The 21,708-nt window shown below is 45.0% G+C and overlaps 1 protein-coding gene across 2 annotated transcripts in view; it reads left to right on the forward strand.

Moving 5' to 3' along the window:
* The first annotated feature begins 239 nt into the window (after positions 1 to 239).
* The window catches only part of SLC22A23 (solute carrier family 22 member 23), a 133,764-nt gene continuing 112,295 nt past the window's right edge, over positions 240 to 21,708 (forward strand). For both annotated transcript variants that reach the window (XM_048507827.1, XM_048507828.1), the window contains exon 1: positions 240 to 1,441. In XM_048507827.1, the coding sequence (XP_048363784.1) occupies positions 881 to 1,441 (561 nt within the window). In that variant the 5' untranslated portion in view covers positions 240 to 880. The remainder of the gene's footprint in view (positions 1,442 to 21,708) is intronic.

A 21,708-nucleotide genomic window follows, 5' to 3' on the forward strand; every position in this document is an offset into this window, starting at 1 on the left:
CTTCTCCTCCGGGTCCTCGCCAGGGCTTTGTGGCAACCGCCAGGATCTCCCGGGGGGACTCGTTCCTCCGCTTCCCTGCAGGGGGAGCCGGGGGGCCGCCTGGATCCTGGTTAGCTGGAGGAGGAGGAGCAGGTGCTGCGGCCGGCGTTGCTACCTTTACCTCGAGGAGAGGCGGAGAGGGGGGCGGGCGCTGGGTCAGGGGGTTGGGCTTGCAGGTTGGGAACCGGGAGGCGGCTTGGGAGAGGCGGCGGGGGCCAGAGCAGCCTCTTCCTTCCTTCCTGCGAGCCGAGCCGAGCCGAGGCGCTCCGCAGCCGCCAGCCAGCCAGCCAGCTAGCAGGGGATCAGCAGGCGGAGAAGGGAAAGCGTCGCTGCGCATCGGAGCCGGCTTCGGCTGGGCACGGCGGATGCGGCTCTTCCGCGCTTTGCGGGAAGGGGGGACCGTCCCCTGGCCGAGCCCGATGCGCGGCGCCCGGGCTTGGCGAGAGACCTCCTCCGGGAGCCGGCGGTGGGGATCCCCTCTGCGCGCTCCGGCTCCCCAGTGACCGGCCAGGGACCTTTGCGCTCCGGTCGTCCCTCGGCCGCAGCGGCTGGGCGCGGGTGGCCCGCGGAAGAGGGGCTTTCCTTTTTTCCGAGGAGGGGCTGGGGGTGCCGAGCCGGGCGAGGGGCGCGCCTTGATGTGCATCTAGGCACCGGGGAGGGAGGGAGGGAGGGAGGGAGAGAGCGCGCTTTGCAGCCAGCGCACCCCTATGCGCGCGTCGCCGGAGGATCCCGCAGGAGGACCCCCCGTCTCCTCCGCCCAGCAGCCCCCTGCCCGGCTGGCGCGCCGCCGCCCCCAGCCCCCTTTATGTGAGTCTCTCCGGCTGTCTCCTCCCGCGGCCGGATGGCGGTAGACCGGCGTCCCGAGGAGGGGGGCCAAGGCCGGCAAGCGCCCGAAGAGAACGGGTCCTTGCCTCCCGGGAAGGCGGTCCCTGCGGCGGCCGCGGCCGCACCCCCTGCGGCGGGGGGTCTGGCGGCGGAGATCCAGAGCCTGCCCCCTCCCTCTGCGCCGCCGCCGCCGCCCACCGGGTCCTGCAGCCCCCTGCTCTTGGATTACGATGGCTCCGTGCTGCCTCTGCTGGGGGGCGGGCACCAGAAGACCCTGGTCCTGCTCACCTGGATCCCGGCGCTGTTCATCGGCTTCAGCCAGTTCTCCGACAGCTTCCTCTTGGACCAGCCCAACTATTGGTGCAAGGGCACCCATGGGCGAGGGAACTGGACGGAGCACCCTCCGCTGCCCGCCGGCGCGCTGTCCGCCGGCCAGGGATACAACCACACCTACAGCAGAGGGATGCTGGCCGCCCCGGAGCTGCCCACGCCGGAGGCCAAGAATGCCAGCCAGTGCCAGTGCAGCGAGCGGCACTATTCGATCACGGCCGGCCTGCACCAGAATGTGGTCAGCAAGGTAAGGGTGCCAGCCTGCATGGGAATAATGCACTGTGTGTGGAAGGCTTTCAGGGCTGGAATCAGCTGGGGGTTGTGAGTTTTCCCGTCTGTGTGGCCCTGGTCTGGTTGTTTTTCCTCCTAACATTGGCTGGCATCTTCAGAGGCATGTCATGGTGAATCCATAACACCCATTGCATGGGAGTTCCTGAAGCCGTCTTCTACTGAGCCAAGCCATTGGCATCTCTGCCCTGGTATTGGCCACACTCTGCCCAGCAGCGGCCCTCCCTGGTAACCTGAGGTCTGTGAAGAGTGCAGTGCCAGAGATTGAAACGGGACCTTCTGCCACTTGCATGCTGCACCACTGAGGTCAGGGTGTGGGAATGTGAGCTACTTTATTGATCCGTTTCCGCTGTAAGGCTGCAAAGGGCATCTAATTTTGGGTTTCCCTGGTGGTTAGGGTTTACTTTCGGCCAGAGCTCCGTTCCCTGAACCCTGAATGCCAGGCTTGAGGACCGATTGAAATAACAGGACTGTTGAAAAGCCCCTTCCTGTCTTCACTCAGAGTAATTAAATTGTGGGATTTGCTGCCAGTGAATGTAGTTATGGCAATGGACATAGGCAGTTTGACGTAGAGGAGCGGGCCATCAATGTTTACCAGCCAGGGTGACTAAATTGAGACCTTCACACTCAGAAGTACTGGTCCTAGGAGGCAACATCAGGGGAAGGCCCTAGCACCATGGTGGCAAACCTTTGGCACTCCAGGTGTTATGGACTACAATTCCCATCAGCCCCTTCCAGCATGGCCAATTGGCGAGCGGCACTATTCTCCCGGGAATTGGCCATGCTGGCAGGGGCTGATGGAAATTGTAGTCCATCAAATTGTAGTCCATAACATCTGGAGTGTCAAAGCTGCCCTGTTTTTTGGCCCAACTGATTGGTCACTGTATGGGACATGATAATGGGCTAAATGGGGCATAGGTTTGCTTTACCTCTTATAGTGTAGAAGCCACAAGAACAAAAGATCGGTGTTTGGGTGTCAACAGGACAAGGCACATCTAATAGCTAGCACAGTACGTGGACCAGCACTGACAGGGATTTGTACCACTTTGTCATATGCTAGTGTAGTGTATGAGATAGATGACTTTTTTAAAAAGTTGTTTATTTATATCGTATACTATGGGCATTTTGGCAGTAACCATGGGGGGCCCTTATATCTAAATAGGTCCTGAATAGAACAGAATTTATTACCGTCTTTTGATGAGATAAAAAACACAGTATAAAACCCACAAAATGATAGCTGGGCCTACCAAAATTAACAAATGTCGAAACTTTGGAAAATTTTGCATAAAACCTCGAAATCAGTTTTTAAATGGTTAAACATCATCTTTAGCGTATGTGATAGAGCAAACTTTGTAAGCTCTTGCACAGAACTTAGTGACTTGACTGGACGCTTCAAGGTTCTCATCTGAGAGGAGCTTTTCAAGCTGGAATGTGGGGATACCTGAATATTTGCAGCTTCTTGTTGCTTTGTTGGGTGCCTTGAATCCAAGGCAATGAGGTGGGACATAATAAAATATTTTAAGTAACTAAATGATAGCGGAGAGAGCTCCCAAGCTAGGCACCTTTTTCTTCATTTAGATACTGTATGTGTGAATGCTGCAAAACGGTAGGACTTTGCTACCAAATGATAGGATTATAGCTAATTCTGTAAGGTTTATTCTGAAGGGTGTGTCTTATGATGTACTACAAACATAAATGTGTGCACAGGGTGAAATATATTTATTTCTGTTCCCCTGATAGCCCTTGGCATGTTTCCAGTCCATTAGAGTGCAACATCTGTTTGTGTGGCCTCTTTTCAACTCCTGATGATTCAGTTTTGGATCTTAATACAAGGGGGATGCTGAACTATGTCTCCTCTTGGTCACAGATCAGCACTACCTGATCTATGCTCAATGGATGTTTGTGGTAAAAGCTGTTTCTGCTCTCCCTCTCTGCCAGTACTGCAGGCTTCAAAACTCTTATCTGCTTGGGGTATTATTTTGGTGTTTTGGAGTTCTTGTTGTTGTGGATTCCATTGTGTGTGTTTGTCAAATAACAGATGGACCCTGTTTATTTTACATTCCTCAGTGAGAGGCAACGTGGTACGTGATGACTTTAATACGTGAATGAATTAGCATATATGTAAGCTTAAGACAGCTGTAGGGACAATCAGTGATGAAAACAGTTCTAACCTTGGTTGTGGTGGGGTTTTTGGGCTGTGTAGGCATGGTCTGGTAAACACACAGCCCGAAAAATCCACCACAACCAGTTGAATCCGGCCGTGAAAGCATTCAACAGTTCTAACCTTGTTAGCAGATTCTGAATTGATTTTTAATATTTTACTTTTTTCTTATTATTATTACCCGTATCTATTTATTTTTGTTTTATTTATTTATTTTATTGTTCAACTTATATCCCGCCCTCCTCCATAGGGCTTAGAGTGGCGAACAGCAGCAGTATAAGCAACAAACATCAATAATCATAGTCAAATCAGCAAACATCAATAAACATAGCATCATGAAATGGCAAAAAACACCAATAAGCGAATAATAGTATAAACAGCAAACATCAATAATCATAACGTTGCACATGGCAATACATCAATAAGCCTAATATGGCAACATAATAATATCATTAACAGAAAAACATCAACAATCATACCATAATAATTTAGGCCCAGTAATTCTGTCTGTCAAGTAATTTACAGTGAAATCCTAAGTACAGTGAAAATTTTCTTAAGCTATTGACTTAAGTGGAATTAGAAGGATATACCTGTACTTAGGATTGCCCTGTTGATGAGATCTCAGGTTTAGTGAGTTTTGCAGCATCTCTACCAGAGGTGTCATCTGTGAAATATCTGGATCCTCCCTTGGAGCCATTTCAACCATGACATTTTTCTTACATTCTGATTTAAATGAAATAGTCTCTCTGTTACTTTTGATGCATTGGGAAACTCATGCAGAAGCTTCCTAACTTTTGTTGGTGCATTCTCTGATTTAATGCAACTGTGTGCTCTCCCAGTATCTGTTAAATTTGTAGATATGTGACTTTTGAAATATTTGCCATGTTTTTTTTTCCTGTAGCTGTACCTTTTCCACTCTGGAAAAAATCAAATTAAAACAGGGTCGTCTTTGTATTTACAGTGTAGCTTTGCAAGCCTAGTCTTCTGTTTATTTCTTTTGGTATACTGAGACTTCCATATTTGCTATGCTATGGTAAGTCTGCAGTCTGTTGATTCAACCTTTCTATGGAGCGAAGGTGTTGTGGATTGCAGTCTCCAGCTTTCAAGAAGACAATAATTCTTAAGACATTTGAAAGAGGTGTGAGAGACAGGCACTTTCCATTACTGGCTTCATGTTTCCTTTGTCCTACTGTCTCCTCTTGGTCAAACTGGTTTTGCAAGTTGGTGGAAGGATTTAGCAGATGGGAAAGTGGGATGAATGTACACACCCTGACCTCAAAGGTAGCATTCTCTGAATTGCTACTGGTCCCGCATGTAGGGCCAGTTTGACAGGCAGAATGAGATTAGGGGTCTCAACCAACACTCGGATGAGAAAGTGGAGCTGGGAGAAAAGGTTTGGATTTGTCAGGCATGGGGGCAACTTTGTAGGACAAGATGAACATGTGCAAAAGAGACCTTCGCGGGAACCCAAAGGCTGTTGGTGCTTGATATCAAAAAGGTGGTGGAGCAGCTTTTAAATTAATCCCAGGTAGAATGCCAACAGCAAGTGAGGAGACTCTCATTTGGGACAAGGCAGTCAAAAAATGATAGTGTAAACACTGAGGAAAATATCGATCACAGCACAATAGAACTTGGGAATGCAGCTGGGATGGCGAAGGAGGGCCTTGTGAGGAGACGAAGAAGAGGAGGAGAAGGAGTTTGGATTTATATCTCCCCTTTCTCTCCTGTAAGGAGACTCAAAGGGGCTTACAATCTGCTTTCCCTTCCCCCACCCCCCCAAAACCCTGTGAGGTAGGTGGGGCTGAGAGAGCTCCAAAGAACTGTGACTAGCCCAAGGTCACCCAACAAGAATGTAGGAATGCAGAAACACATCTGGCTCACCAGATAAAGCCTCCACAGCTCAAGTGGCAGAGCTGGGAATCAAACCCAATTCTCCAGATTAAAGTGAACCTGCTCTTAACCACTATGCCACTCCTGCTCTCAAGAGTTACTTGAAAGTAGCAATGTACTATCTCCCATCTGATCAAACCCTTGAGGGGCTGAAAGAGGTTAGGGTTGTTGGAGAGGGAAGTGTGTTATAGGTGACTGTATGCCAAGGCAAGGAGTTTGCAATCCAAGATGGGGGAGATTCAGTGCTTGGTGCCAAATGGCAGATATAGTGAATATCTCAGAACTATGGCAGAATGGGGAAAATCAGTAGGATACAGTCATATAAGCAAGACAGGGAGTGACAAGCTGGGGGAGGGGTTGTGTTGTACATCAAAGAGGGCATAGAATAAAATAAGTTAGAAAATATTAGGGGAATAAACTCCCCAACAGAAGCAATATGTGTGGAAATACTGGGCCCCAATAGTTATTTGAAAGTGGCAATTTACTATCTCCCACCTGATCAAACCCTTGAGGCTCATCTTGAGAAGGAAATAAAGGAGGTGACTGAAGCAAATAATGTCGTGATACTGGGAGACTTCAGCTACCCTCACATTGACTCGGGAAACATGGGCTCAAGTCGGGCTGTAGAGAACAAGATTTTTAGGCTTCATAAATTACTGTACACATGGAGCCAGTCAGAGGAGTGGGGATCTTGGACATGGTTATGGGTGGGGCTCAACACCTCAACACAGATCAGAAGGTTGTGTTAACCATTGGGAGCAGTGTCCCCAATGCTATTGAGTTCAGCATTCATGTCAATTAATAAAAATCCAAATTGTAATACTTAATACGAGGGAAATAGTTAAAAGGAAGCTGAAAAGGAAACACAAGATAGTCAGATCCCTAGAGGATACTTGGAAGCTGTTTAAAACAGACTAATTGCATTCCAGAGTGAATGCATCCCCCTGGTTAGGAAAGGTACTGCCAGGTCTAGAGGAATGTCTGCATGGTTATCAATGCAAATCAAAGAATCTATAAAAAGTAAAGAGGCTTCTTTCAAAAAGTGGAAGGTCTGCCGCAATGAATTGTACAGAAAGGGTCACAGCCTCTGGCAAAAGGGATATAAGTTAATACTTAGGCATGCGAAAAGAGAATTTGAGGAAAAGATTTCTAAAAGCATCAACAGTAAAAACTTCTTTAAATAGTTTTTAAAGTTTTAAAACTTTAAAATAGTTTTAAAGAAAGTATCCAGAGCAGGAAACCACAGAGACGGTGGGCCTTTGGATGACTAAACAATTAAAGGATTGTTAAAGGAAGATGGGGAGATGGCAGAAAAGTGCAATGATTTTTTTTTTGCATCTGAGTTCACTGTGAAAAGTGAGGGGCTTATATCCATGCCACAGCCACTGTTGTTGAGGAGGAGGTCTGAAGGACAGAGTCAAATTGAGGCAATGAGAGATGAATAATTTTTTTTCATTTCTGGGCACATTTTCCTATGTCTCGTTTTGAAAATGTTTTCTGCTCTTTTTTGTTCATGGTTTTCCCGAGGATTTTAAAAGTGGGGTTTTTAGATCCATTTTGGAACTGACTTCTCAATGCTTGAGTGAAAATCTGCAAACAGCTTTGTTTGTCTCCATCCCTCCAAACATCTGGCCTTAATCCCTGCCCCCGTATAGTTGCTCAACCTCTCCTTTATCCATTTCCTCCTCCCCCTCTTCCTCCATTTTCCAAAGGAATTTTTTTCATTATTTACTTTTTTTTAGTCACAGCATATTGCAGATAGAATGCTGAAAAGCAGGGACAAGTGATATGTTGTGGGCTGCATGGCTGGGTAGGCTATATATTGCTGTTCTTTCAGGGGAAGGGTGTGTTGATCTGCTGCTTATACGTCTCCAAATGCATATACCTCAACAGCTAGGCAAGAGGCATATCCAGGTTACAGGTTCTCTGCTGGGAAATTGCTTCTTTTCAGCTGTTTGATGGGGTGGAAAACCAACAAGGCACTTACTGCAGAGCCTTATCTTTAAACAGACAGTTTGTATGCTGGACTTGAGCAGAAGGTGGTATTCTAACTGTGGACACAAAGAGTATCTTCACATTAATGTAACCTTGCTAATGCAACATGACAAAGAGAAAAGGATTTTCTAAAATTTTCTCTGGAAAATGGAGGGGGAGGTTGGCAACTACACAGTGGCATGGATAAGGGCCAGTGAAATTGACAAGGGAAGTTGGTTTTGCAGGAGGAAATTGACAAGGGACTGCTATAGTAATGAAGTATGTTACTTCAACCTTAATTTAGCGGGGAAATGTTTTTTTTTTGGGGGGGGGCTTCATGTTTCTGTTCCTTCAGGTAATGGCACCTGCCCCAGTCATTTGTTTGTGTTTTGTCTTCCATTTTGTGGGTGGGTCTGTTTCAGTGGTAGAAATGGAGGCGGAGAGATTTTTTGAATTGCCCTTTCCTTGTAATTGCACAGTAACCATAGAACACCTGCCCAAAAGAGAAAAAGAAGAAGAGTTTGGATTTATACGCCACCTTTCTCTCCTGTAAGAGGAAGAGAGGAAGAGTTGTCACAGGGGCTTTCTGAAATCAGCTGGAATTACTGGGAAGAGAGGAAGAAGAGGAAGAGTTTGGATTTATATCCCCCCTTTCTCTCCTGCAGGAGACTCAAAGGGGCTTACAATCTCCTTGCCCTTCCCCCCTCACAACAAACACCCTGTGAGGTAGGTGGGACTGAAAGAGCTCCGAGAAGCTGTGACTAGCCCAAGGTTACCCAGCTGGCGTGTGTGGGAGTGTACAGGCTAATCTGAATTCCTCAGATAAGCCTCCACAGCTCAGGCGGCAGATCGGAGAATCAAACCCGGTTCCTCCAGATTAGATACATGAGCTCTTAACCTCCTACGCCACTGCTGCTCACTGTTGAGTTGTTGAGAGCTAGCCTGGGGTAGTAGTTAAGAGTGGTGGACTCTAGTCTGGAGAACTGGGTTTGATTTCCCACTTCTCCGCATGAGGGGCGAACTTTTATCTGGTAAACTGGATTTGTTTCCCCACTCTTCCACATGAAGCCAGCTGGATGACCTGGGGCCAGTCACAGTTCTCTCAGAATTCTCTCAGCCCCACCTACCTCACAAGGTGTTTATTGTGGAGAGGGGGGAGAAGGAGTTTGTAAACTGCTTTGAGACACTTTCACAACTGTTTGCAAGTGGATTTTGCTATTCTGCACAGCTTCAAAGAGCACTGAAAGCAGTTTGAAAGTGCATTATTCTGCACGTGTGGAATGAGCCAAGGTTTGGGAAAATCTGTGGTAAGCTGTACATGTGGAAAAGGCCACAGAATATGCTGTGCAAAGGAAAGACACAAAGTATGACATGATGCTTCTTAAGTAAGGTCCGCTGAATTCATAGGATTGCTGTCCCAGTTTCCCCATGAATGATATTTCCTCTCAGATGAATAAACTGCCTATTACTATGTAGTTTTCACTAATAGCCAGTGCCTGCCCAAACAGGGTTGCACCCATTTAAATCTAATCACTTTGGAAGATTATAGAAGGGTGTATCTCTGTTTGCATGAGTTTGCTCATGACTTTTCAGGGTAATTTACCCTAACATTGATAGCGCTTTTTGTCTTAGAGGCCTTTTCAACATTATGCTAGTAAACAACTGTAGTGTAAAATAAAACTGTTACATCATGACTGTAGTTCCCTTAATCCCAAACCCCCAACGCTCAGCAAAGCTGGTTCCTCCTGGGAACTGTATGTTTGGATTAGCTGTGCTGCTAACTACGCAGGAAGAAACTGAGTGATTCCATTCTTGCTTTTTCTTGAAACCTACACTGACTTGTGGTGATTTATTGAAAATGTTTTTCAGCTCTTCTTTAATGTGCGTGAAGGATCCATAATTTTTTTTAAAGCAACAAGATGGTGTACAAAACAGGACATTTTGACAGCTTAACAGTCACAAGGACACCAAAACATAATGATGGCTTGATGCAGACATAACATGAACACTCTCTTAACGGCTCACAAACCCCTTGAGGGCATCTCTGTTTTTTCTCCTTCTCTCAGTAGCAAATTTCCTCCCCCTTCCTTTGTCTGTGCTAACTTGGGTACAGTGTTCTGTCTGGATGCTAATGGTTGTTAACAAGCGGTCACTTGTGAAAATCCATGGGTGAATAGTTGGGAGTTTGCCTCAATATTTCCAAGATGGCTGTCCATCCCCTATGACCCTTTAAATTGAACAGCAGGAGGTGGGGATCTTCTTTTCTGATTATTTCTTTATATGAGAGAAAATTAATATGTAAGGCTGAGCATTATCCAGAAACTACATATTCCAGCATCCAATAAATAATATCCAGTTCTTTCCAAATCTAGTATTGTGACTCTCTTTCTTTCCCTCTATCAATAAGCGAGCTTTATTGCTAATACTATGTTCCAGAAGCATCTATGGCTTTCCATCATTAAGGGTAAGGTTACAGATTTCCATTTTACAGTGATACATATTCTTGTAGGTGTTAAGACTGTAACTAATTTTATACCACCTATTCCCACGCACTTCTTGAGATAACCTAACACTGCCACGTTCAGGTCTTTTCCTATTACTTATTAATATTACATTCAGGGGATTTTGTTTGTGGCTTGACACAATAGACTTGTAAACACTGGACCCACCTTCTTTGCTCAGGCGGATATCTAGGACTCAGTCAGCTACAACTACATGACAGGAAGTTGTATGTCAGAGCCATGTGACAGCCCAGAGTTATGACTCATTGGTGAGGGAGTGGGAGCTCTGTAGTGCAAGCATTCATTCAAAATTGGGGGGACTGAATGGCAGGATGGTCTGCCCAGAGGAAGAGAAAGGAATCAAGGGACAGTTTTTGCTAAGTGGGTAGAGTGGCCATATGTAGACAAATATTAGATTTGCTTCTTGCTCTGCCTTTTGGTGGATTGCCTGCCCCAATTGCTGTTGTGTAAAAGATGCATTCAGCCATCCCATTATTTCAATCTTAAGGCAACATTGTGCGTGAGCCTGGCTTGTGACCAAGCTCTTATATCATCTACCTGACTTTTCCTTCTTTATGGTGATGGTTATTTAAGATTATCTTCAGTCATCCATGATGGACACATGCAAACGTGTCCTTGGTTGGAGTGATTTTCGTTCCACTATCTGGGATCCTAAACTAAGGCCCCTTCTGCACACGCAAAATAATGCATTTTCAAACCACTTTCACAGCTGTTTGCAAGTGGATTTTGCTATTCCGCATAGCTTCAAAGAGCACTGAAAGCAGTTTGAAAGTGCATTATTCTGCAAGTGTGGAATGAGCCTAAGATTAATAATAATCTTTAAAACTAGCTAATGCAGGTTAAGCCATGGGCTTGCATTTGTGCATCACTCGTAATCAGAGCTAATTTTAAACCACCATTCCTACTCTCACGGGTGGAATCGGGAAGGGTCAGGTGCACATGGAAACTCTCCTTTTCCTAGTATCCAGTATACTGTTATGCCAACAGAAGCTGACTGTTGCTTTATCTGTTTTGTGTTTGGGCTGGTTTATTTGGATCACACCCTCTGGAAAAATCTGTTAGTGGTGCTGACATTTTATAGCTCTTAGGCTAGTGGCACCAAAATTTCAGGCTATTGTCAGGTGACACTCCTGATGATACTAGGTGGCATCATCAGGAGAGTCTCCTGCTGACACCACCCAGGTTTGGTGAAGGTTGGCTTCGGGGAGTCCAAAGTTATGGACTCCCAAAAGGGGTGTCCCCATCCCCCATTGTTTCCAATGGAAGCTAATAGGAGATAGGGGCTACACCTTTGAGGGTCCATAACTTTGGACCCTCTGAACCAAACTTCACCAAACCTGGGTGGTATCATCAAGAGAGTTTCCTACAGATACCCTGAAAGTTTGGTTAACACTGCTAAGCTTAACAGTGCACCCTGACAGCCAGGAAAATTTTACTGAATTTCCCCAGATTCTCCTTTTGAATCAACCTTAGGCATGGATTTAAAGGAGAATCTGAAAAGGAACTCTAATTAAACACTTGAAAGTGATGCTGTTTCAGGGTGGGGGGATAATCCACCCAAAACAGCATCACTTTCAATATCGGCCCCAACTGGGGACCCCCAGATTTCCCCAGATTCTCCTTTTGAATCCAACCCCTTGACATGGATTTAAAGGGAGAATCTGAGTCCCTAATTAAACCTTGAGAGTGATGCTGTTTCAGGGTGGGGGAGAATCCACCCCAAAACAGCATCACTCAATAATCGGCTAACTGGGGACCCAGATTTCCCCAGATTCTCCTTTAGATCCAGCCCCTTCGGCATGGATTTAAAGGGAGAATCTGAAGATCAAATTAAACCTTGAAAGTGATGCTGTTTCAGGGTGGGGGATAATCCACCCCAAAACAGCATCACTTTCAATGTCATTTTAACTGGGGACCCCAGATTCTCCCTTTAAGATGGATTTAAAAGGAGAATCTGGGCACCCTAATTTAAACACCATTGAAAGTGATGCTGTTTGGGGGTGGATTTCAGCATCACAGCAGCCACCCATGGGGGGGGCGCAAACCTCAAGTTTTGCACCAGGCTCCATTTTCCCTAGCTCCCTCTCTGCCTGGAGGGGAGGGAGAAGAGAATGCCGGCTACCAGCTAGGAGCCCAGCCGGTGGGGGGGGGGGGCAGGGCAGGGGAGTCTGCCATCTCTGGCCTTGGAAAGCTGCTTTTATAAGCACTGAGGCCAGGGGCGGGGCTTGGGTAGGTGTGGCCATGCCCCCAGGAGTGGGTGGGGGGATGGCCTTGCCCCCAAACCCACACCATAAAAAAATCTATACCTACGTCACTGTTTCAAGGGCAAACATTTTCTTAGTTTTTCTATCTGATTTGGATGAAATTGTCCGGGATCGTAACCCTCATCCAAGGAGTTCTCCCTGCCAGATTTCAGACAGATAGAAAAAAAGGATCCCAGTTATATAAACAATTAAAGGCACAATAAATGGCATTTGTTTGTTTATTGTGATTCCCACTTGTTTTCACAATCTTAATGCAGTGGTTCTCCAAGTTTTCAAGGGTCGAATCCCCACTACCGTCTTAGCCAGGTTTCAGAACACAAACTAACCAGGTTTGAGGGATGACCTCCCCGGTCAAATCCCCACTACCGTCTTAGCCAGGTTTCAGAACACAAACGACCTCAAACCTGGTTTGTGTTCTGAAACCACCAACTAAACTGCAATAATGGTCGACTGGAAAACAGATCCCCTCAAACCTGGTTAGTTTGTGAAACCTTGCTAAAGAGCGGTGAGTGAGGATCGACTGAGGTAGATCCCCTCAAACCTGGTTAGTTTGTGTTCTGAAACCTGGCTAAGACGGTAGTGGGGATTCGACCAAGGGAGACCTACTTTTAAATTCACCAAACGTATAGTTGCAAAGTAATTCTACACTACTTCCTCCTCACTGGCATGCAATACATGAATCTCACACAAAACACGTTTTTATTTTGTTTTCCCCAGCTCACTCTGTTCCTCTTCTCCCTTCCTAGCCGCACAGCCCACCTGCAAGTGAGTTGCGATTCACTTTGGGTCCTGATTTACAGTTTAGAAGGTACTCGTTAATTTAATTTTTTCCAGTTTGTTTCATCCATTGGTTTGGAAACAAGGTTCCTACTTCTAATCACCATTGATACAAGTAGCACGGGCAAGATTCACGTAACATTTCTTTTCATTCATCTTTAGCACTGCTGACATGTAAGTTGGGGCTGCAATTGGTTTTGACTTTCTGTCCTGCCTCAGATCCATAAGTCACATCTCCTAATCCCAGATGTGTAGCTATAGTTTCTGAACATGAGGAAAATGTTCTATCTCCTTTTTGATTGTTTACATAGTTTGGTGGTAGGATAGCCAGCCAGGAGGTGGGCTAAGCACTGTGCCGTGTTACTTATGGTTGCATGACTGGAAGTGATATCACCTCTCTAGCAATCCTCCAAAGCTCTATGGTAAAACTATACCTTAGAGTAACACAATGGCACTTCCCCTCCACTGCAATGGCACTTCCCCTCCACAATCTCTCCCACAGCTGCACTGGGAAGCCACAGAGATGGGACAGGAAGTTTTCGGCTATTATGAGTGACCTGGTTACCCATTCACTGATTATCATCCAAACAGGTTCTGGGGCAGGCTGGGACATTAAAGTGTTTCCCGCGGGCCATTTCTCTTGTAGGTTGCTGGCAGCCAGGTAGCCAAACTAAGCCCATGAGGTGCTACAGGTGTTAGCTTATGAGACCTCCCACTCTGGCTGGCCTTTGTGCTGGTGCATTACTTCCAGGTACAACCTAGAAGTGTCAATGGTAGCTCTAGGAAACACTGGAAACTGTAGGGTTGTGCCTGGAAGAGAAATATTGACTTTATGGCATTGGTGATGTCCTTCCCCAACCATGTCCCCACACCCCAACCCTCCCATTGGTTGCCAGCCTGGTCACCCTGTGTTGGTGCCACAGAGGTCCCTTGGCTCAGATTCACCCAGCAGTGACAATGGCAACAGGTGTGCCCATCTCCTTCTCTTATGTTATGGACAGCTGGGTTGGAGCTGTCTGGGTCTACTGTTTGGGTCTACTGTTGTCTCTGCTGGTTGAATCAAAGCCAAGCAGGCCCTGAAACACTGGCAGCATTACTGGGGGTCAGCCTGACTGCTAGTGGCATACAAGGAATTTTCCCATTAAGTTAAAGATTCCACATTTTGAACTTTCCCCTCAAATTAAGCTGTGAATGGTGGCAATTAGGGACCAGAGAGGAGCATATGAAACACAAGTTGCTTTGTACGATTGAAATAAATAAACTGGAAGAAAGAGCTGACATTTTAATCTGAACTGTCCTGTGTATTCTATTTAATCACAGGTCTAGGTTAATGTCCTGACTCCAGTTGTAATTCACAGACCGAAACAGAATGATTCAGTGACTCTCTCTCTCTCTCTCTAATCTCTGCCTGCATTTCTTTAAAGAGGTATTATCTGATGATGATGTTATTTTGAAGCATAATCTTAGCCACATTTTCTTAGCAGTCGTAACATGTTGATGGGCATTTAATGAATAACGTCTGCAGGCGGAACCCCGAATGTCCACTTAACATTACACCCACTTAACATAAAAGGACAAGCTGGCCCTTTGATGGAATTTGAAAAATATATAATAACATACATTTTACAAGACAGGAAAAATTGTAGATTTCTTCGTCAAGAATGAAAATAGCTATCAAAAACATCTCAGGGGAAAAAAAGGGTATTGGGAAAAGTTAATAAAATATGAGTCCAATATATAGCGATCTTTGACTGTCTTATTTGAAAGTTCTTACTGGCTGCTGTCAAATCAGACACTCTCCCTTGTTAAAGTGATTTTTAAAAAATTCCTAAAGAGGTTTCCTGTGATTTTCAGCTGTGTGACTCATAGGGATGCCAGCCTCCACGTGTAACCCCCAGAGTTACAACTCATCTTCAGACTGCTGAGTTCAGTTCCCCCAAGAGAAAATGGATGCTTTGGAGAGTAGTCTGACGTTGTACCCGCTGAAGTTCCTTTCCTCTCCAAGCTGCAAACCTCCAGGAATTTCCCAACCTGGATCTGGCAACCCTAACCCCCCCCTCATTTTCCACTACCAGTCAGAGGGGACCTCGTTACCCTGGCGACTCTTCATAGCCAGTTTGTAGTCTTGCAGGGCCTAGTGCTTATAGCCAATTCTAGGCCCCCTGCCCATGTTATTCTGGAAGTGTGGGAGCTACTACAGTACTAGCCCATCTTCCATCATCGTATGATACCATGAAAATCTGTGGAGCAGGTAAGAGCTCACATTGCAACTCCCCCCCTCCACACACACACACACACTGTTAACTCAAATGTTTAGGGCTAAGGCTGGTATTGGGAAGTCCTAAATATGGGTTCCTCCAACAAGGAAGATGAGAAGTTTGTATTTATACCATGCCTTTCTCTCTCCTTTAAGGAGACTTGAGTCAGGCCTACAAACTCCTTTCCACTCCTCTCCCCACAACAGACATCTTGTGAGGTAGGTGGGGCTGAGAGAGTTCTGACGAACTGTAACTAGTCCAAGGTCACCCAGCAGGAATGTAGGAAAACAAATCTGGTTCAGCAGATAAGCGGTCTGCCGCTCGTGTGGAAGAATGAGGAATCAAACACGATTCTCTAGATTACAGTCCACTGCTCTTAACCACTACACCACCAAGATTCAGAGCTTTTCATGTTACCCCAATGGAGACAACATTTTGCACTGCACCGACAGTCATTTCAAGTGACTCGGTCTTCATAAATCCTGTCCGAGGCACTGATGTCAGTATAATAACCCATAATCAAATGAGCTAAGTTGAGCTTTGAATTGTCCCTTACCATAAGTACAATAGAAATAAGCACTCTTTGCCTTAAAGGATTCGGAAACTATGGCAGGAAAAAGTGGGTACGGGTCTGAATTTTCTTGCTGTAGGATTCGCTGTTAGCTGTTTGCGGATAAAAACAAGAATCGCATGATTCTTTTCCTTTCGTTCCTTTTTGAAGTGTAAAAAAAATTACAAATCATTCCATTCCAATAGTAAACTAAGGCTGCACTTTTAAGGAGACTTTCATGGGAGTGATCCTCACACGGGACTTACTTGTGAGTAGGCTTCCTTTGGATAGCTCAGGAAATGGTTTCCGTTGCCTGGAGATCAGTTGTAATTCTGAGACACCTCTAGGGCCTACCTGGAGTCAGTAAACTTACTTGCTTTGCTTCTTTCAGCGCATGCTCATGAGTGAAGTAGGAATTCTATTTTATTTCTCTGTCCACTGCTGTATAACCAGAGTTTACTCATGCTCAAATGAAGCAAGTTGTGAGTGACCATGAAGATAAGAGGTTGTTAGGTCTTGGAACCTTAAGCCAATAAATGGACTCTGAAATATTGATTAGTAGTGTTTATTGAATAGGCATTGAAGCACCACACTTGGCAAAGCCAGTTCTGATGAATCTGGCATTCACAGCCCCCTTCATCCCTTGTAGAGAAACCCCTCTCCCGTTTTCCAATGAGTTTGTGAAAAACAGTCTTTGGAGCTGAGGTGCCCCAAAGTCGGTGGCAGATTGCAAGAGGAAGCCACCTGGCTTCCTGCCCTACGAGATAACAGATGTAACACAGTTTCCATGAGACAGGAGTACCAGGGTAAGCCTAGTTGTCTACAAGCTTGTGAAGCCATAAAGTAAAAGATGAAGGAAAGAATGCACAGACGGCAATGGGTACATAGATCAGGCAGGTTACATATATCTTTCTAGCAGCAGCAATTTGTTATTTTAAGCACAATTCCGAGAATGCATTTCAATCACCTAGATAGCATCCCCCTGACAGAGGTCAACATCTTGTTGTGTTTTAAAATACATAAGCTGTTAAAAAGAACAGAGAAAATGCTAAACAAATCTCACTTCCAGGTCTCCCCGCCCACCCACCCCCCCCACCCACCCACCCCCCGGCATAAAATTTATTAGCAAGTACCAAATGTGTAAATCTGAAGAAAGTAAATTGCTACTAAATTTTCTCTGGCATGCTTGTTTTATGTCTTTCAGCTCATCTAAATCAAACTGACAGTGAAAAAATAAATCAACTTTTTCCCCCTCGAGAGTACTTACTGAACTGAACTGAAATCTTTAATGATATTAGATAACGATAATAATACATACTTTTAAAAAGGATACAAATTTATAAAGGAGCATATAGCAAAATACGGATCTATAAAAGAAATTCAGAATGAAAATTAAAAGCTAAATAAAGCGTTTCCAGGGTTACATTAATAACACTTTGCAGAGGAACCTAGCAGTCAACTCTAGGGCCGTTTCTGCATGGCAGGGGAGCAAATCGGGGCCGCTCACACGATAGTGTGCGAACAGCCTCCGAGCCTCCACCGGCACAATTCATGCCGGTGGAGCTGCGTTTCCGCCACCGTGCGGAAACAGCCTAAGACTTCTCTTGAGCCATTGTTCAGAAGGAAGAGGGTTTTCTGTTGGTCTGTAAGAATGCTGTTATCAATCAACAAAGGTGCCAGGAGCCTCCCGCTAGCTGCATTATATAAGGGACAATGGTGTAGGATATGACGAACTGACTCTTCCTAGTTCATGTTACAAATGCAAAAGCTTTCATGGCGTGGTATGAGATCTCCCCACCAGGTCTCAGGGAAGGTGGCATGATGTTACATCTCGCCAAGGAGATTGCACGTTGGAGTTTGGGTTCAGAAAGTAAATATAAATATTTGGATATATTTGTTTTCCCCAAAGAAATGCCAAGATAACAAGGCAAGCAGAATCTACTAGCCTGATCTATCAGACTCTGGTACTCTAAATCATGGAGTCTGTCTCTGATTCTGCTAAGCACTTCATTAGAGGACAGCATAACTAAGGAGTCTACCGGAAGTCCAGTCCTTTCCAGTTGGCCCTCAATATGGGTCCACCATTCCGAGGAGTGCAGTATAGTTAGAGCCTGGTATGAAGTTAACAGGTGAAACAGAGGCGTGTCCAGTATTTAAAGGTAATGCACCAAGCCCTGGTTTCAAGTAGATGCTGTCTTGTTTCCAGACACAGAGCAGCATAAGGCACCAAATGAGGCAAGCCAAGTGCTTTATAAAGGAAATTAGATTGAATACATTTGATGTCCTGGCTCTGTGCCTGGATCCAGAGTGGAATGCCATAGAGAAGCGGTGGGCACACTTGGCATTAAAAACTTAATGCCGCCAGGAGATACTTGTGTCCTTTTCTGTAAAAGAAGTGTTGAATTGCCATTGTAGTAGGTTTACTAGTTACTATGGCTTTATTCCTATGGGCAAACCATCTTGCTCTGAAATGGAAATTCAGATCTAGGTATTTAAATAGCTTAACCTGCTCTAGAGCCACACCATTGAGGGCCTATCTTGAAGGATGCCATGTGCTAGTAAAATACATGATCTTGGACTTACCGGTAGCATAATTGAGAGTCAAGTTGTTGATGCTGCAGTACTCAGCACAGCAAGAGAGGAGGACGCTTAAGACCAACTCTAGTACGAGAGAGCAAACTCACATCATCTGCGTAAAGTAAGATAGGGACTCTCATGTTCCTAATAGTAGGACAATAAGTGTCTACTTTTTGCAGGGTAGAGGACAAATCATTAAGAGGTTGAATAGCCAATACACAATAACCCCTCTTTCTGTTGGAATCTTGGGGGTGAGAAGTCCATTATTAGTGTACTTAATTGACAAAAAGTGTTGCTGTGGAGAGCCAGTGTCAGAGAAAGCAATCTTGTCCATATCTAACCCCATTAGTTTCCTTCATAAAAGATCTCTAGAAACAGAGTCAAAAGCTGCCTTAAGATCAAGAAAGGCAACGTAAAGTTTTGATTTGTTGTTTTTGTGTGTGTGTATGTTTATAGATCAGAGTGTTCAGGACTAAACAATGGTGCGGGGCAGCCTTACCTTGTATAGAGCACTTACTGAACTGGCATTAACTCTTACAGGGCTAATTACTCATTGCCCTGATTTTAAAAAGCCCCTTAAGATTGTGCTGCACATAGCACATGTTCTAACGTCCCAATCCACTACTAATTAAGCCAAAGTGCCGGCATTTAAACTAATTTACAACCTTTCTTAAATCCATTCACTTTAGGGCCCAATTTGTTAAAGCCTATTCATTTCAATCAAATATATGTCTAAATAAAAGCTGCTTAGCATGGTTATTATCCAGCTTTCTACCTCCAGAGAACCCCTTTCACATTCTGGGATGTGTTCTTTTCAGTTCATGCAGGGAACAGCCAGCCTTCATGAGCTTTACCATTGTCTTACATGAATCGCAAAGGAGTCTTTAGAGCATGCCCATGTCTGTCTGTGCACTAAGAAGTATCCTGCCACACTGGCATTCATTGGCAGATTTAGTGATCTCAAGCTTGGATTCAGAGGCACTTGGAATGATTAGCTTGTTATGAAAGTATTTGTTCCTCTTTACAGGTTTCTTTGTATTCATTGCACTTGGCCAATTCATCAGCTATTAGGAGTTGTCCACATCTGTTCTGAGTAGATGATTTACTCCTGTTAATGGCTCTCATTTTCATCTGTGGTCTGCAATCTAATGGAACACACTTTGGCCAGGGAACCTGAGCCTGCTGGCTGTCCCCTTCTGCTGTGTATAGCACTGTCTGGATTTATTTTCTGTCAGTTTTTATGTGATGTCTCATGCCTCTGATGAAGTGGGCTGTAGCTCACGAAAATTTCATCATTTGTTAGTCTGCATACAAAGGATCCTGGCTAATCTTTTAAAGGTGCATCAGTTTTTTTCTTTTTAATGTATTGTCGAAGGCTTTCACGGCCAGATTCAAACTGGTTGTGGTGGGTATTAAAAATGTGTATTAATTGTGATTATAAATTTTGAAATTGTTTAAATAAAAATTATTTAAGATCCTTGCAGACCATCCCTGATAATCCTACCCTTGCTGTTTATCTGAGGTTTTCGTTTTCATTTATTTTTGGAAGGTTGTGTTGGCTCTAACACTGGTGTGTCCATCTGTCTTGATTTCCTGTAAAGCACCCTCTTGACATACCTCTCCCTTGCTAGAGCCAGATTATTATTCAACATTAAATCTCTTCTCCCGTCCTTCACACATGCTTCATTTGGTAGAGATAGGGTGTCATGCTGTTGGCTCTGAAAGCACATTTAGGTGAAAACGGAGACAAGTGTGTTTCAAAAACTGTTGGGAAAGACTCTTTTGTTTCACTCCATTACATGTTCTGTCCTTGATGCAATTGTTCTCCTGTGTACATTTTTCCTCTATTTCTAGGCACATATTCTCTCTTCCTTTCTCATACTTTTTTCTGTGACACGCTGCCTATTTACATTTCTGATATCTCACTGCAGTGAACAAGAACCTCTTTACAGTCTGTGACTAGACAGGTATAAACATAGACCTGTAGAAGCTTTAACGTCCCTTCATTCCAATTGCACAAAGCCCTTTTCCATTAAAGGTAGAGCTGCAAGGCAGCAAATGGCAACCAGCAGGAGTCCAGGGAATGGAGACATGGGGAGGCACCATTTAGTAATGGCGGATTTGATTTCCAGGTAAAACCCGGAAATGATGTCGCACCTCTCTAGGAATCAGTGGGAAAACCAAGGAGTTTGTGGTGATTCCTTGAGTGGACTGGTGTCATTTGTGGGTTTATCCCTGGAAGTGACGTCATACCACTGCCAGATGGTGATTTTGTAATTTTTTTTCCCCTACCAGCAGTCGGAGTGGCAGTGTGAAACCAGAAGGCTTTGTTTCAGGGCTGGCCCTTGGATCATGTTCCTCCAGTGTTAGAAGCTTCTGCTCATGGAAATGAACCAAAAAGTGCCATTCTGTGGAGAGCCAACTTCACCATGAGCAAAAGAGGGACTCAAACTGAAGCAAGGCTTACAATCCTGGCTTAGGAGCAGCAGTGGCGTAGGAGGTTAAGAGCTCATGTATCTAATCTGGAGGAACCGGGTTTGATTCCCAGCTCTGCCGCCTGAGCTGTGGAGGCTTATCTGGGGAATTCAGATTAGCCTGTACACTCCCACACACGCCAGCTGGGTGACCTTGGCCTAGTCACAGCTTCTCGGAGCTCTCTCAGCCCCACCTACCTCACAGGGTGTTTGTTGTGAGGGGGGAAGGGCAAGGAGATTGTCAGCCCCTTTGAGTCTCCTGCAGGAGAGAAAGGGGGGATATAAATCCAAACTCTTCTTCTTATGATTTCTAGTTTGTCATCTTTAAGCATATTCAACAGGCCTGGGCTGAAGGGAGACCTCAGGCTGCTGGTGGGCCTTAGTATTTGCCAGTCTCCTGCAAAGCACTGCTATACTCAGTTAGGTAACCCTTGGCCTGATCCATTGTAACTAAGCAAGTACAGGTGCTTAGAGGTGAAAATGTCAGTTTAATACTGTGGCACTGACCAAGCAGTAAAATATTGTGCTTGCAGATTGCCAAATTTTTTTGAGTTGCTTGTTGGATTGCTATATTTAATTGAATGACATTCTGCTAGTCCTATCTTTCTCCTGGGTGGGAAGAGCTTATTGGGATGCCGTTTCTGGCCCAGTGCCGGAACTTGGTTCACCTCTATGCTTCCCTCATGTCTCAAGGAGGTTGGCATTTTTATTACTCAACCACCTAACACAATCATGCATACATTATAATACAAGTGTAGCTTCTTCATAAACTATTACAG

Source organism: Sphaerodactylus townsendi, linkage group LG09, assembly GCF_021028975.2.
Source record: "Sphaerodactylus townsendi isolate TG3544 linkage group LG09, MPM_Stown_v2.3, whole genome shotgun sequence".
NCBI classification, from domain to species: Eukaryota; Metazoa; Chordata; class Lepidosauria; order Squamata; family Sphaerodactylidae; genus Sphaerodactylus; species Sphaerodactylus townsendi.